This window comes from Centrocercus urophasianus, unplaced genomic scaffold, assembly GCF_019232065.1.
Source record: "Centrocercus urophasianus isolate 14NV4802_14NV808 unplaced genomic scaffold, USGS_Curo_1.0 seq_13, whole genome shotgun sequence".
Classification (NCBI taxonomy): Eukaryota; Metazoa; Chordata; class Aves; order Galliformes; family Phasianidae; genus Centrocercus; species Centrocercus urophasianus.
Window position 1 is genome coordinate 49999261 of NW_024884475.1, and position 17799 is coordinate 50017059.

General features: G+C 40.8%; 1 protein-coding gene across 7 annotated transcripts in view; it reads left to right on the forward strand.

The window, feature by feature from the left end:
* Window positions 1–17799, forward strand: part of STOX2 (storkhead box 2) — a 123209-nt gene that overhangs the window by 97289 nt on the left and 8121 nt on the right. For 2 of the 7 annotated variants that reach the window (XM_042811440.1, XM_042811441.1), the window contains exon 2: window positions 11182–11334. In XM_042811440.1, the coding sequence (XP_042667374.1) occupies window positions 11182–11334 (153 nt within the window). Of the gene's footprint in view, window positions 1–4866; window positions 4974–4998; window positions 5252–5306; window positions 5437–5533; window positions 5788–6092; window positions 6194–11181; window positions 11335–17799 lie in introns of those variants that run through there. The other 5 variants (XM_042811442.1, XM_042811445.1, XM_042811446.1 and 2 more) reach the window with 5 other exon arrangements.

Consider the following 17799-nt stretch of genomic DNA (forward strand, 5'->3'; position numbering starts at 1 on the left):
TCAATCTTCACAGCCCAGGCTTTTCTTTAAGCAGCCTGTGCATTAGCTCTAAGGCTAAAATTTCTTGGTACCGAACAGAAGAAACAGCACAGATTTCAAAACTTATTTCTAAGGCTCTGTTCAGCCCTAGTGAGGGCTGGTTAGTGCAGCATGTTCTCCTACCATGCCATGAAATGTATTTATCCAGAGCTTGGATTTATACATCCCCTATGTTTTGATCTAAGAATTTCATGTGGACATTTGTTCAAGAAGTTACTCCTCTTTCTTTTGGTAGCCTTTTGGTTCAGTTCAGTGTCATTTGAGACCATGAGCAGCTCCTGAGGTCACCTCTTCAGGAGCCCAGTCTTATATCCTACTTTAGTTTCCTCTGTACTGGATAAGAGGGCAAACACACAACTATTTTTACGTGCTTTCGTCTTTCAGAAAACTGGGTCATAGCAACACTCGAGGAGCACAAGGATGCCCTGTCCCTGCAGACTTTCAAGGCCAGGCTGGGCCAGGCTCTGAGCAACTTGATCTAGCTGTGGATGTCCCTGTCCATTGCAGGGGAAGTGGACTAGATGGCCTTTAGAAATCTCTTCCAACTCTTAAGGATTCTGTGATTGTTGAGCCCCGTGTAGAGTACAGGGGAGAAAAAAGAGGAACATCCAGTTCTCATCCCAGGAAATGGTTAACTGTACTATGCGCAGTGTTTAGTTTGTGATTGTTGCATTAGAAATCTGAAGGGTGGGTTGTCTGGTCACAGTTGCTCAGATTCATTAAGATGGCTAACGAGGGCCTCAGAAGGGCCTGGCAGCAGTGGAGCGAGGCAGATGAACCATTTGGCAAAGCAGTGACGTCAGCAGTATTGTGGAAGGCAATGCAGCGAGCATGGGAGGACGTCATGCTGTAATACCCTTGGTTCTGCCACTTCAGGAGCATGGTCTGCATGTTGCTGGTGTCAGATTGGTGGAACTGGTGGATGAGTGGTGATTATTAGTGTGAATTAGGAAATACGTATGAAGTCGCACAAGAGGTAGTTGTCTGTGAAGTTGATAATTCTGTCTGTGTTTGAAATAGCCTGTTCAGTTTATGTCTTACAGACAGGGAAATTTTCAGATTCTGGAAAAATAGCATGCAGGAAGGTTTTACTCTTGTAATAGTAGTAAAACACCCATTGAAGGTTTTGGTTTACTGCAATATAATGAGTACTGAGTAAAATTAAGCAAAGTCCATGTGAGATGGATGGGAGGAAATGCATTTAATCTAGTGAGCTGTTCAACTGGGAGAACCTCTGCTTCCAGATATGTCATTTATTTGGGGAGGTAGGTTTTGGTTTCTGCATTTGCTGGTAGTTACACTAGTTGGAAATGACCCAGTGAACTCTAAACTGCTAAGTCTTTGGAGTGTCTAACCTTTTCTTTTTAAAACCACTTTGGCACTATTATAATTGATTCCATCCCTGGCCTTTTCATCAGTTCTCTCCTAGCCAGGAAAAACTGAGCTGTTAAAGACTGCTGCAGTACCATGGGACTTGGTTCAATGTTGCAGACTCTTACTCTAACCTGAAGTTATCTGCCAGTCATCACTATTTGTTTGCAAAGCTGTAACCACCTCTGTGTTATCTTTGGGATGAAAATCCTGCCACAGTTACAGCAATCAATAAAATAAGAGGAGTCAGCATGTGTTGCTAATCATCCTTTCACCTTCCAAGAATTTCAGCTGCCGACTTGCTGCGTGTGTGCTGCAGCATTCCCAGTCACACTGACACTGTGCTGGCTACGCTGAAGTCGATAGGGAGGAGCGAGGGGCTAAAGGCAGCTGATCGTTGTGCTCCAACAGCCATGTTCTGCTCTTGTAGGGGTGTTGGCAAAAGGATCTCATATGAGATTCCTGCCCTAAAAGAAAACATTGAGGTTTATCATTGTTGGTTTTCTCTTTTGTTTCTCACATGCTTGTGCTGTTTTGTGAAACCTGGGTCCTTTTCAATGCTTTTGTCTTTCCTTGCATTTAAACTGTGTACTGCCAGAAAATAGGGAGGCCTTATCTATCTGTCTATCTGCCTGTCCATCTATCCATCTATTTATTTATTTTTAGGTTAGTAACACTGTAAGTTTGGTGTTAATTCGCAGAATTTATAGTAACAGGTTTCTGTGCAAGAAAATAAATCAAGGTTTTGCTGTTCTTTAGTCTCCTCCATCCCATTGTACAGTCCCGGCTGTAAAATCTAACGTAGAGAATTCTTCCCGTGATTTAAAATTGTTATTTACTTGCCTGGGTGGGTGATTTTCTAAAAACACAATTGTTTCAGCCACCAACTATCTTGGGGTGAAGTTTGTGGGTTGTTCTGTTTCTTCTGTAAAGGCTGAAGGGCTCATGCAGATGCTGTTTACTGGATAGTAACAAGTGTTACCTAGCAAGTGATTTAGCAAGTGTTGCACTGGGTCCTGGTTTTAACCTGTTTAAGCAAGGTGTAAAGTGTCACTTGTTTTTAGTTTTAGTTTGTGTGGCTCTATAGCAATGGAGATGCTGAAATTAGAAGACTTGGATAGGCAGGGCTTCATACCCAGTGTGTGAGTGATGAAGTGTCAGTGGGCCAAGTTGCAGTCCTGGGAGCCAAAGCCTGGAGTGCTTGCCTCCACCTCATCTGCTTGAAACCTGCATAAAAAGATACCTGCAAGAGGTCATTCGTGGGGCCTGTGACAGCTGACTGCCAGTGTAGTACAGCTGTGGAAAAAACAGCCTTCATTTTTGGTTCACGTAAAGCAGGGTATCCACCAAAAGCCTGGAAATGTAAATTTCCTTGTATGTGATGCAGGTGAGAAATTGGCAGGAGCATTAGAATATGGTACAGGATTCTGGTTGTGGGTTTTTTAAGAACTATAAGTCAGAAAGATTAACAAAACAGGAGGGACACGGACATGAGCACCCTAAAAGAGTATGCTTCTTACAGCCAGGAAAATGAGGTCTGAAGGACCTTGTGTCTTTCTGATGTCTTTTGGTCTGGTTTCTTCTGAAGCCATGCCATCACTGGGCCACTTTCCCCGGGGTGCTCAGTGAGGCCACTTGTGGTGGAAGTGGTGGTCGTGGCAGATGGCCTGTGATGGGTAGCCATCGCTTCTTCATCTCCAGGCTTCAGCAGCTGAGTGTTGATGTGCAATGGTTGGCCTTCCACCTTCAGCATCCCCTGAAGCTGCTCCTGTTCTTTTGTGCAGTAAGTGCATGCTGTAATTCACTTTTAAGCACACACAAATGTTTCTTCTTGGAATGAGTTTCGTTGCAGTGCAGTGGGTGTGGGCTCAGCAGACAAGCAGGCTGAGTTTCCACGAGGTGATCCTGGGGAATCCAAACGTTGGGAGCACCAAGTTGGATTCACTGGAAGCTTTGTGGCTGATCCTGGAGCCTTGGGGAAAGCAAAGCTCCTATGAAGTTGAAGGAAGATTTCCTGGAATGAACACAGGAACCGATGACTGTGTTGTAGCAGACTCTCAGCTTTTAATGTTGAGATCCTGGCTGCTGTGTGAGTGCAGATGTAGCAGAGCACCCTGCATGCCTTACACTTGTAGATCAACTTGGTTGTACTATGGCTTTGCTGCATAACAGTTGGCACAGAGCTGTGAACAAGAGTGATCTGTTAGTGGAGCAAGCCAGCTCTGTATTGTCCTCTTGAAACAGAGCTATTTCAGGCTGGGCCAGACTCTTTCACTGCTGGGGTCATCACAAGGCTGGGCTGGCAGAAGAGTGCTCACTTCGGGAGGAAGTCACTGTGACCCAGCATAGGTGGGTCCTCAAGTTCTGTGCTTCAGGAGTGTGAGGGTTATGTGCCTGCTACACTTCAGAGTGCTTGGAATACAGGAGCCTTTAAAGAAGGGTCCCGTGGCAGTGCTGCTTGTTTTGTTTGCTCCTGTTTCTGCCTGCCTGGTCTCCTCATTTTGACAGATCACAACTAGAAATAGGTCTCTTACAGTAAAGACAATTTTAAATGTTTTTTTTCTATCAAAATTCCCAAATAACTCAAAATGTTCCTTCCAAGCTGCATCTGTCCCTCATCACGTGCTGTTCCTTCCTCTTCTGTGTTTTTTTTCGATGCTCCAGCTTAGCATATCCTCAGCAAGCAATGGAAAATCTAGCACTGGGAGTGAGATGGTGACACAGTGACCTCGTTCTGAGCATTACTTTCTTTGTCAGGAGCAGCAGAAGCTGAGGCAGCTCCACTGGCTCTCAGCACTTGGAGCAGTTTGACGTTTTCTGCCTGGCGGGGTTTCAGGGCTCACTTTGTTGTGAGCCCAAACGGTGAATGGAATGATGAAAAACGAGCTTGCAGGAACTTGTCCACTGCTTTTAATTTTTTGATAAACAGTTGCAGCAGTACAACTTTGATCCAGTGTAGAGCAATGCTGTCTGTTACGTGCAAGGCTGCAGCATTCTTTGGGACTGACAAAGGAGAGTAAGTCTTTTCTTTGAATCAATAAAGTAAAAATTAGTGTCGTGTTCAAATAGTGAATAATACAGGAAAATACAGCTCTCTGTAAGCATGTGTGTATGTGTCTGTGTATACGTATGTTTTGTGTACTGTGGGGGTGTGTGTGTGTTAAATCAGGAAGAGATGTTGGGGGTACGTTTTTTATCTCGACCGGAGGGTTAGAGCTTTAACTTGTCTTTGCTAATGCATGTAAATAGCTTTCTTGTCCACTTAACGAGGAGGCTGGCTTGTTATCCTGTACAATGCAGCTGGGCACGGTTCCAGAAGCAGAGGCACTTGGTTTCAAAGACAAAGAAGCCAGAGCAAACGTAGGGAGAAACCTGGAACATTGCGTGGTGGATTTTTTCAGAGCGATGACTCATTTCAGTTCACAAAGGATTCTGGGCAGGGTAGTGAGAAGTCAGGTTGGCTGATCCATTCCTATGACTTCACTTTGCAGAGAGCCAGGCAGAAGAGGAGTGACACTGCAGAATCCTGAGGCACTGCAGTGGAGAGGTGCTTTGCTAAGACTGTGAGTGCCTTCGAAACAGGGGGCGGTGTCAGAACGGGATTCCAGCTGTGCTGTGGAAATGGGGCAAAAAGGAGAGAGTTGTTTTCAAAACACCCGTGTGGGAGTTGTATTTGTAGGGCCCTTTAGATTCTCTGCTTCCTCCTCCCCTTCATTTCTTAACCGTTTATTTCTTGTGCTTATGTGAGAAATAAGTCTGAAATGGCATTCCCTTCGGTGGAGCTGCACAGATACTGCATTCTCTTTTATTTTCTGGAAGCCTCTACATCCTTCTTAAAGAGGTGGGTGTTTGGCATATTGCTGCCTAAAAGCGTGCTTTATTTTTCCTTCTTTCAGGTCCTGTGGCACTGATCTCTGCTGCTGCCAGCTTCCACAGTGATATAAAGCCCCAATATGCACAGTGTTGTTACATCACAGATACTCTGGATACTGTACTGGAGCATGGAACCAGATCATAGGGGTTCAGGTAAGTCCCCCTTTTTTAACATATTGTGTGCCAGGAATATAGACATGGACATTTACTAAGAGATGCATTTGGAAATTACAGTTTGTGTAAACACATTCTAAAGCACACAATATATTAAAAAACAAAACAAAACAAAACAGCAGTCTACCCTCTTTCATCCCAGGATAAGCAGTACCTCAAAAAATCTCAACTGAATCCTCTCTGAGAAAGTTCCGTGCTCCAGCAGAAACTTTCTGTGATTATTGTCATAACACGTGCTGGGATGTATATCACTTTGGATCAGAGGCAGCTGACCACTGGACATGAACCAAGAAAAGGAAATTTACGTTTCAGGAAATACTCAGGAGAAATGTACGTAGGACAAATCTGGAGACTGTGGGTATTTTAGCACGTCTTTCCAAACGCGGTGTGGCACTTGATGAACCTGGAGATCGTGCTTTTAGCTGGGTTTAACCAAGTGAGAAGATAAATTTACGTAATTGAAGTGCAGTTCATAACTGGTAGAGAACTAGAACTTTGTTCAGAGGCAAGTATTTATCATGTGGTTACTCATTGTTAGGGTTGCTGTGTTTTCTTCAGACTGGTTAAAGTTGTTCTGGTCACATTGCCAGGTTGCATTTTTGAAGTGTATCTATATCTGCAAGAGAAGGTATATTTTGATGTGTGTGAGTTTCGGAGGTGTGGAATGAGCTTCCTTCCTGTTTAGAGAATGTCTGCTACTGCACTTGATGTGCCTTTGTTTAACCTGCTCTTAAATGTGAGTAAATGGCAGAATCTTTAACTTTTCTTATTGAAAATCAGCCCTCTGATATGCATAACCATCTACTAAGCACAGTTTGCTGCATTGTCCCAAAAATACTCCAAAATGTGTTTAAAATGAAGACTTAGCTATGGCTGAGAACAGTGAAAACAATGTAATTTCTGATTTTCTGTATTTCAGATTTGGCTAGTAAAATGTGTTCTTTCTTACTATATGCTAATGTAGATCCAAGGCATTTCAGTGTAATCTGAGTAATATAGAAATCTGCGTGTCCTTCTGCTCCCTCATGTTGCTTAATGAGATGAAAGCAGGATCTGGCTTAAAATGGCAATTGTATATCATCATTGTGAGTTCACATATGAAAAGTTTAGTTTGCCACATCTAAGCAGGTGTTCTGTGATTAGAGTGATCAGTTATGTTGAGGTTTGGGTGAAAAGGGAGTAATGTGCAACCCAGGCCAGGTATGTTACCTGTGGGGCATCTGTTGCTTCTGCAAGTCAGCTTGATAATGTGCTTTTCCTAAAAGAGACTTTTCACTTTCAGTATTTTGGGGGGGGAAAAAAGGTGAAAATATAGTGGTTGAATAATAATAGTAATAATAGTGAAAATATAATAGTTGAAGAGCCTTCTTTCTGTCCCTTACTGGTAGTATTGTTTTTGTTAGTTCTCTTGTGTTTGAAGAGCAGCTCTCTAGTTCTTCCTGGATCGAAACTGTGGTTGATTGTTGACCAAAACAAATTGTTACCAAGAAAATGTGTGTAGGGAATTTTTGTTGAAACTGCATCTATGGCCATGAGGTGCCATGAGGCACTCTAGTTGTTTGATTCTTTCTGATCAATTCCGTAACCCTGTAAGCAGTGGAAAAGTGACCTGATGTGTGTTTTCTGACTAGGTTCTCTCATGTCTGGTGGGACTTGGCTCTGCCCCACCAAGCAGTTGGAGCATGCATAGTAAGTGCTCACTGTTGTAGAGTCTCTATTGTCTACTGAGTCCCAACCTTTCTGGCACGTGAATGTACCCAGACTGTGTTTGTGCAAGCTTCATTTCCCATGGAAACCAGGCCAGAAATTGTGTTTACAGCTTATTTTGGGCCATAGGAGGTAAAAGGCTGCAGAGGTGTTGAGAGCCAGGATGGCCAATTTGGCTTTCTGTATATCACAGCATGCATACTGTAATCAGAGGGTTTCTTCAACATTTCAAGGAAGGAGTATATAGAGTCTAATAAATTGTGGCTTTGCATTGTAATTTTGTGAATTTTCCTTTTGAATGGCTGTACTGAATCGGTTCCATTCATAAGTCAGGAGGTGATTTTTCAAACAGTCCTCATGCAAACTTCATGAGACAGAGTTTGACTTCTAAGTCACTTCTTTCCAGCAGCAGAATTGCTAATTAAAATTCTGTCATCTGTATGTAGCTGGTAGTTTAATTACTGATAGATGGTGAGAAATACAGTGTAGCTCATTTTCTGCCAGGATGGTGGTACCCCAACTTTGAGTGAACAGAGACAGTAGGCAAATGGCACGGGAAGGGCTCTGGTTCATGTGGTTTGGAAGAGGTGAATTTTCTTTGCCAGCTCACTTGCAGACTATCACTTTCTCATCTGTATGTTGAAGATAGCTATGGTTACTCTGTTTTTGTGAATGTTTTGAAGAAATGTGCTATGTAGGAGCAAAGCATTTATTTTATTTGTTAATTAATCTCTTGTTCTAAGTAACAGAAATTACTGTTTTCCCGCGGGGTGGCATTATAAATCCCCCTACAGCATAAATGAGGACAGCCCCCATTTATTGTTTGTTATATGCTTAGACACTTCTTAAAATGAGGTACCACTTAAATAGTGTAGAAAAACTTTTAAAATTTATTTAAAGAGATCATTGGAAAGACACTGCAGTAACAGAGGTGAAACTATATGCATATACATATAAATATATAGATAGTGTTTAAATAGAGCTTGCAGTCAGCTGGTGAAAACTGCTTTCTGAGCTTCAGTTTTCATTTAATTGGGAACATAAACATATGAAAGTCAAGGATAGTAATTTGGTTTCAAAAGAAAGCTGCTTGAGACGAGCATCAGCCAGAGCTAACAGGAGCCATATGCTGGATGGTTTGTGTAAGCGATGTGGTCTTCCAAAAGAAAAAAAAAAAAGTAGGAGAAGCAGATTTGATTATCATTTTTTTTTTTTAAATGGATTTTCCTAAAAAAAAGTTGTAGTCAACCTTCTGTTCAGAGGGCTAGGCAGTATTTATACACATAATTGATGTTAATATATTGAATCATAAACACAAGGAAATGTTGTGTTGTGCATCAGATAAGTTTGTTCACTTAACTATAACTACAGAGTGCTTGTAATTTCCCAGAGCCGTGGGATATTTAAGATGAAACCTGGCAAATTAGAGCCTCCCTGGATGAGGGACTTTTGACTTTCTATCACTGGGTCTACTGCTGGTGTTACCAGTGTGTGTCAGCCTTTCTAAACCCAGAGTCACTAATTAGCTCCAGCGGACCATTACTGACAGAGGGCTGCAGAGTTAATTTGGACGCAACAGAGGCGAAACAAGAGTTGCCTCATCATAAAGAAGGTTGAAAAATATTCCATGGAAGAATGTAAAGCGGTGACTGGTGATAGTCACGGAACAGAACAGAAAGGAAGGCTCTCATGTAAACAAATACTTGTTGACCATTTCCATTCCATTTACAGGCACTGAAGTTGTGGTTTTGTGTGCAATTGTCGTCTTATTTCTAGTCAGTGAAATGTTTGTTAGCTGGCAATAGCATGCTCTGCTAAAGGTTGTGTTAGTGCTAAGGACCTGGTGGGTGAGGTATGGGAAATAGAAATAGTTCATGTTTTGGTGGAAACTCTCAGCTTGTTGTTGACAATGAGGACCCAACTGGCAGTGATCAAATCAAGCAGACTGAATGTTTTCCGCATGCTAAGCTAGAAAAGTAATTCCATGCTGGAGGCCTGCTTTGAAAAGGGAAATTGTGCGCAGTGCAAGGTGACTAAAAGCCAGGTAAATGTTACTGTTGCGTAACCCGTGTTCAGCTAGGTTTAAGTTAACAAGCCCAAACAGGGTGATCCCAAAGGTGTGCCCTGCAGGCGTGGTGTTGTCTGTGGAGAGAGCCAGGCTGCTCCCAGCCCACGTCTGCTCACAAGGGAACTTGTGGCACCCATCCTCTGCATATGAAGGGCAGAAGCTTCTGAAATCGCCTACCTCAATCTGCATGATTCTTGGTGTAACTGATACTTTTTAGACGTGGAATTAACCATTAAAGAAAACATTCACTTAGACAAAGTGCAGTGGTGACTTGTGTGTCTTGGTGATAACAGGGATAGACAAATTTCATCTGATAGCAGGCATAGTTATCAGTAAACAGTAATTAATAACTGTGATGTTCTTTACCCATTCTTCAGTGATGAAGAGACAAGCAGGATTTGTTCCTGAGTCATATGGAATTATACCTCCTCACATTTCCCTGTAAGCTGTCTACAACCTCTCTGACTGATAGTGCTTGCATGCAAAGAGCACTTCTGGCAGGAGCTTCTTGGGCATGTATAGGTGAAAATATCCAGAACAGTTTATGTGTTAAGGTCATCACTCTGTCGTCACTCAAGAGGAGGGTCTTGAGGTGTGCTGTGTTGAAGCTGGAGGAAAACTGCTGTGATGGGATTGTCGCAATGATGTGATCAGGCCTGATTAATCAGTAGCAGTCAGGAGGCAGCATAGTGCCAATGTGTAGTTTAAATCATTATTATGTCTTGGGTAACGTGTATCACTGTTGTACACAACAGATTGTACAGCTGGGGTATTGAAAAACATTGCTGGTATGTCTCTCTGAAACAGTTACACAATTTGCCACTCTCACCAGTTCACCAGTTCCTTTCTTTAACAAAGTAATGATTGTAATGCAAGGCTAAATGCATTTTGATAATCACTTTCAAGGACTGCTATTTCTGCCTAGTAGAAATAATAGGAATATGGAATTCGTACAGCAAATATCAGATCCTCAAAATTACAGAGAAAAGTTTGAATAATATTTATTTTCCACTGTCAAAGGAAATCTCTTAGTCTGTTTCTCCCCTGTATTTGAGATCATCAGGGAACTGTTATCCTTTCAAGAGGAGGTAAAGAGCAGCATGTAAGATCAGTTCTATATTTATATAAAGTATGTAAAAATGCATGTCTTTAAGTGTAGTTGTGCAGTCTTGCTAGTATTATCAAATTATCATTTCTTCAGTAACTTTTGCTTTAAGGATTTTTCAGTGGTCTTTTAAGTATGGGCTAGAGAATTATGTTTAAAGATGACATGAGAAAAAGCTATTTGGGTGAAGTTACAACAAAGCTTATTTTCAGGCCATCCTGGAACCATAAAAACTCCTAAAAATATGTGATCTTTGCAAAGGCATTAGACATGTAGATCTGAGACAGACTTATTGGAAGTATCAATCTTGAGGTGTCTAATGCTTCTGTGCCTTAAAAGAGTGTGTTCCACTTCACCAGCTGAGTGGAAATGGTATTCATTAACACATCAACATATTTTTGTAATCTCCGTCACTAATAGATGTAGTCTGTCAAATGGAAGTGGTAGGCAGTCCATACCATTAGCCAGTGAATGAATGGGTTCTGAAATCTCTGCATCCAGAAAAATGTGTATAACGCTTTTGTGTATGGATTTACCTACTAGAATGTTCAAATGTAAGGTTTTGCAACCTTAAATGACAATTTATAGGCATTTTTCTGAGTCTGCCTATTGCACCCTTTGAGAAAGTATGTCTGCATTGTGTACATCTCCCCTGTTCCAAAGATCACCGTGTCCAAGTTTTGAAATAAGCTTGTTGGTTGAAATAAGTTGGATGGTTCTCATTCTGCAGAGTACAAATTCTGCAGAGCTGTATGCATCATTTCCAATTGTGTCTCTTCATCGTTGTTCTGTGGGCAGCATTTTATACAGAATGCTTCATTGCACATCTGTTGTTTTTTTGCAGGTGATGTATCACCAATCAGCATGTCTCCCATCAGTCAGTCACAGTTTATTCCACTTGGAGAAATCCTTTGCCTGGCCATCTCAGCAATGAACTCTGCCCGAAAACAAGTCACACAAGAAGCACTAATGGAGCACCTAACAACCTGCTTCCCAGGTAACTGTGCATGAATAAATCATTGGTCAAAAGAGCTCATGCCTGTAAAAGGGCAGTTAAAGAGTCCCCCCCACTCACTGCCTAAAAGATGCTTGTCTGTTCGGCTTCCTTAGAAGATGGAGTTTCAGCATTTAGTAATCTGTTTATCTTAACTTTCCTGGATGGGAATATTGATTAATCATGAGATGATACCCGAAAGTAAAAGGAGGCTTTGGGGTTCCAATGTTAAAATTTTCTGTTCTTTTTTCTTATATGCACAGAGAAGTTCCATTTGATGGAGCCATTCATGTGAGATACATTTTGCAGGGCCAATTCCTGACTTTATGTAAATATTAAAACAATGTCTTGAGATACTAAACAGCAAATTGTGTTGTTTCTTTTTTTTTTAATATTTAAAAAAATACAAATAAATAAGGCTATTTGTCACTTTTATCACAAAACACCTTCTTTATCATCATAATCAGGAGAGTTTAAGACTTCTTTGTTATTTAAAGAGAACAAAAGCATATGTTGGAGCCAGAGCAGACTAATTCCACCTCATGGCTTTCAATCTGGTTTTAAGAGCTCTGTTAACTTCATTCAGCTGTTTCAAGTGCCATCATTCACTCTCTGTAGGGCTGACCTCACAGAGATCTCTGTGTAGAGCATTCTCTTTAAAAAGAGTGGGTTTCCCACATCCTGCCTGTGGGAGAGACTCTTAAATCTGGTGGGGCCTGATATGAGTGCTGGAGTCCAATGGTGATGATGTGTCTGCCTCAGCAGGAGGGTGTTATATTTAAGCTGAGAAGAGGCTGTCGGTCTGGCATGCAGGGACTTTCAGAGTCATCTTGGATGCAGTTCTAGCTTGAATATTTTTTTAAATTTATTTTTAACTTGGCAACTCTCTATGACTAAAAGGTTTGGGGAACTGTCCCTCAGTTTACAGTTCTCTGAACTAGCTAAGAAAATTCTTTATTGTTCGTCTTTTAATGACACAAAAGCAGTAATTAAAAATTCTTCAGCAATAAAACTACTGATGTATCTGCTTCTTCTAGGCAGCCTAATTGTAACAGTGATCATAGCACAGTGAGGTTGTGGATGCCTCCTCCCTGGAAGTGTTTAAGGCCAGACTGAGCAACCTGGTCTAGTGGGAGGTGTCCCTAGTAGGAGAGGGGTTGGAACTAGATGATCTCAAAGGTTCCTTCCAAACCAAACCATTCTATGATCCTAGGTGTTTTCATGTCTTGAACTTTTTTGTATCTTAAAAGTTACAAAGCCAGAGTTAACTCAAAGCCTTAGAGGTTGCATTGACTTTGCTGCAACTGGCACTCACTTCTGATGTTTTAAAATGTAGTTTTGAATCTACAGCTATGTTTGAGGTAAACAATTGTGTCTGACATTTGATAATTGTATTTTGGAAAAGATTACTGCAAGTATATTTTGTAAATACTATCACTCTGTCCTGGTTTGTGGTTTAGCTTGCAGAGCATTTATTTTCAGTATGCTTCACAGATTTTGAAAACCGTGGTAAAAGTTGTAAGGAATAGGATGCAAAGAAGGCAAAGTTCGTAATTGTAATTCTAGATAAATTTATTTTGATGTTTTTTTCTAGGTCACATTTTCTATATAGCTATGTGTTTGAAAGGTTGCATAGATTGCAAGTGTTTTTCCCAGTGATTCTATCAGTGTATTTAATAAACACGCAATTGCATGGCGGAAACAATAATTTACTGGTGGCATCCCTTGAGTTTCCTGGGAGCATGGTTATCAGGTGCCATGGTGCGTTGTGCTGTTCTTGCTAGACAGAGCCATGCATCAAAAATAATTCAACAGGCTCTGCTGCTGCAGACTGCTCACAAGAAGCCTCAGGCAACTTAGCACACAGTCTCTTGCTGCCTGTTTTTTCCACTGGCCATGGACATGTGCATATCTCAAGTTGGGGATGAAAAAAAGGAGAGCCTTGTTTTTCCCCACTCCATTTCCTAAAACATAAAGGAAATTATAATTAAAAAAAAAACAAACCCACCCTTTGTTGTTCAGTTTTTTCCCCTCTAGAGGAATGCCCTTCTCTTCCAGCCATAACGTGTTTAACAGAGAAAGTGTGCATGTTCTCTTAGTGTATGAGCACTATCCACTCATCTCGTGCCTTTATACAATGAATGGAACCTTTCCTTATGTTGAGTGATATTTCCACTTGTCTGCCCAATCTCTCTCATAAACCAGCCATGGCTTTTTGAGTCCTTCTGTTCACTGTGGCTATTTTTAAGTATCTGATGTCCTCCCATATTCTGATAGCTTATTTTTCCTAATTATGTTACGATACGCTGAGAGAGAGGAGAGCATCGCCAGTGTAGATGTAGCTGTCATTGTCAAATAACCTCTCTGTAGCTCACCCTGTAGCAGGACTTGTCTGCCTGTGCTGTTTGTGTTTTAATGAACAGACGCTTCACTGCTCTTCATGGCACATATAAATTTCCTAAGACCCCAGATGCCGTTCTCAAACTGCCTAAGAATAATAAACCTCTTTCCTCAGTGCGGATCTTACACGAGCAGTCTAGCCCTCTAGTTTGCTGAGCCATTGTGCAGGCATAAATCTGGGCCATGGCTCTATCTGAAATAAGGTATGCTAATTATTTATAACATCACATAGCAACCACTCCACATCCTTAACTAGTATTTCATGAGCCAATCAGAGTATTTCTTTTATCCCTTGTTAAGCCTTAGCATCAGCTCAGGAGAAAATCATTTTAGCAGACTTAACACCATTTAAATACTACTTCAGATGTATTTTTCATGAATTTATTTTATTGAAAAAGTTTGTAATGATAACGTATGTCTTATTTGTGGCGTTTGTTATTTACCAGGTTTTTTGAAGAACAGGAAAGTTGCTGCTGCACATGCTTCCATTATTCTAACTTGGAATTACCCAATGAGATGTTTGTACAGCCCTACTTTATATTTATTGACCATGGTTTAAATCCTGTGCACTAAATGTAAATCTTTGAAATCCAGTATAAGGAGCTAAGAATGTAACCTCTGCTCCTGTGTTTAGCAGCCAGACCCTCTTATCTGTATTGCTATGGCTGAAGGAAACATTGAGCATTAGACTATGCTGTCTTTAGTAAGGATTTTTCTTTTCTATCCAAATTTGTCTGTGTTGTTACAAAAATCGTTTTAAGGTATTCAATATTTCAGCATGGAAACTGTGTCTGTGACTAGGTCATGTTTTGAAGTAAGAAGTTTTCTGAAAGCTGGCAAATTTCTCTGACGTCCACATTCATATCTGTTAGCTCTTTAAATATGTGAAATGTATATGTAGCACTTAAAATAAGTGTCATATATTAACTGAGTTCACCCTAGGTCAGTGTTCTTCGTGAGCAGCAAACAAGACATAATCTTCTGTCTGGAAGCTCAGAGGATGGCATAGTAGACTCTCTTGAGATGCAAAAAATGTACATGTCTGATGATTCAGTGTCCAGACAGTTTCTGCTTTTGAATTATTTAAACACTACATAATCTTAAATAACACCACTGCTGTCATGCAGTATTTTAAATGATAGAGTTTCTAAACTACTGGTTGGTTGGTTTTTTTGGTTTTTTTTTTCTTCTTGCACCTATTTAATAGGAGCAGGGAGACCTTAAGTAGACTTCTGAATGCAAGGGCAGGTTATATATAGAAATGATGTGGGCAGGTTACTGTGAAGAAAAAGACCTTGAGGAAGCCAGGAAATCTGATTTCTTCTTCTGCTTGCGCCTCTGAGTTGCCATGATCTTTGACATCACTTGCCCTCTATCTCTCATTCCAGCACAGTAGGGCTGCTAAGTCTAAGTTCTTTGATTATTTTAAATGGCCTGTTCTGTGCCTGTTGAAGTCAGGAGAATCTTGGCCAGTGGCTCTAGATGGAGCAGGGCTGGTCCCAGACTGTTCATGTTGTGTACTTTCTCCTTAGTGTATTTGTTGATGCATGGCATTGAAATTGCTGTATGAAGAATAGTTGAATGACCCAGTCCTGTCTTACAGTCTTCATCCACAGCAAGATTTTCCTCTGCTGTTTTTTAACCTCGTTGAAGGTTGTAGAACACATAGAGGAACATTTATTTTATTTTTTATTGAACCTGCTGCAATCTAACAGAAATCTCACCAACCATGGTATTAAACGACTCCCCTTGTATTTTTGTTTTGTTTTGACTTCATGAATATGAATTGTCACATGAGATGACCTCTCTTTCCAGTGCTTGTGTGGGAAGTTTGGGCTTCTAAATTTGCGTAATTCCGTTGCACACCCAATATCACACTTCAAGTTTGGAAACAAAATGTAACAATACAACTGGAGTCATAGGATGAAATATTTAACTGCTCAGAGGGAAAATAGACATAGTAGGTGGGAAAGGAGAATCATTATGCAGGATAGATGTTACACTTCCTAATATAAATGAACTACTTGATCTTTGCACTCATTTGGCTCTGGTTATGAGCAGTGGGAACACTCAAGTGCACATCTGCCGAGACTATGCCATATGCAGCCATGTTTGGAGTATTCACCTAAAGTACTAGGTATAAAGGCATACACAAAATACTAGCAAGGGGGCTAGATCAATTTCATTGCTCCTGTTCACATTGCTGAACAACCTAATTCAAGTTTGAGTCTGTTTCTGCTTTTGTAAGTACCTGAAAGAGACCTGAACAAAATCAAAACAAAAGTAGGTAGTATCAGCAATACTCCAGAGATCTGCATCTGCCATCATCGCAGCTGGGGTAGTGAAATGAAGGGAAGTACCGCGTGCAGCAAGCAATAGGAGTGACAGTCTCCAACTCCAGAGAGAAGGCTGACACAATTCACTTACAGCGTCTCTGACTGCCCAGGCATGCTAATTTTTCTGCATGTTCTCTGTCCCTACGACTTAGTCAATTAATGTAACTACAGTGCGTCAATTTTTTAGACACTCACCCAACATACTGTAGTTATTATGGTTTGTTGGGTGAAAAAATATGTATTTATTTTTACCATGTATTTGCAGGGTGTTTTTGTCACAGTATAAAAAAAAAGCTGGCTTAAAACATGAGGTGATCCATATCAATCTCTTGCTGAATGTCTTTCTTCTTTTTTCTTGTTCTTTTTAGTTAAGTGAAATAAGGATGAAAGACCAAGTACTTCCAGTACTTCCAAAGGTAGTAGATATGTGTTCAGGTATTTATTTGTAGGCTCCTGGAGGATGCAGTGGCTTGGTCAGGTTGTATGTAGAGGAAGGAGTAGAGATTGGCTGCTGCACGACAACTGCATCACAGTAGGAGCAGCACTGGACCCTGCAGTGCATTTTCAGCACAGAATGGAGAGACATATAAGCTTGAGGTTGGAGTCATCTACCACTTGTGGTGCAAAGCATGAGGGGTGGTACTGACCCTAGATTTCCTTCTGCATGCTCTATGTAGATATTAAAGGTATGTTATTATAATGGGCCTGTGCATTTCTTCCTGGAAAATGATGAATATCTTTTGCTTATTAATTCTTTTCACTTTCCGTTACTACTTATATCCCAGGTAGTTTGCATCTGTTTCTTTGGCAGAAACAGGCAAGAAATTTTGCCTTTTTTTCATTATATTTTACTTCCTATTGTGCTTGATGTGATAAATGATAGATCTTTGTCGCCATATTTTATATCATGTAATTAAGTGTGAGGGTGCTTGGCAGCAAGCCTTCTTACTTACAGGATGTTAGAGCTGCTGTAAGTTCCAGCACTGGTCACCTTTGGTTTGTTCAGCACTGTAAGACTTCTTATTTTGTTTGCAAAGGCCAGACTCCTTTGGGCTACCAGTGGTTTACTGAGGGCTATCATCCCATCCCAGGAGCATGCCTTTTCCAGAGTTGCCCTCGCACCAAGAAACTGTTTTTGAGCAAGTTCTCCTGCTCTCTGTGATAGTGAGGTTTTCATTGTCCTGCCTTTCACTTGCACTGTGTTACTGGGTGCTGATGCTTGGGAGCCCATTTAATTGTACAGTCAGAGTGTGGTAATCATGTGATGAGATGTTGGTCATACTGCCAGAGCTCTTGCTGTCATTCTCATGTTTGCTCACGTAAGGAACTCGGGGAGCTTGCAGGCTGCAGCCTTTGACATGTGGGCAAAGAGCTGGTGACCATACACTACATGCTATGGAAGGTAACTGCATGACAGGAACAGCTGGTTGAAATTTTTCCAAAGTATTTCTGTGAAAAGCAAGTATTTGGTGAAATGTTACTGAAGGCACAATTTCATGAAATTTTCATCCTTTCAGCTATTCTGAACCTGATATGATAATTTGATATAAGTTTTCTTGCACTTCGTAGGTGGGCTAATGGCATGACTTATCAAGGTCCCTTCCAACATAACTTACCTTCGGATTCAATTATTTATTTACTGAATTAATTTTATTGGAAAAACTAAAACCTAGAGTAAATAATCATAACTTTTAAAAAGAGTTTCTTTAGTTCAAAAAATATAAACCAGCTC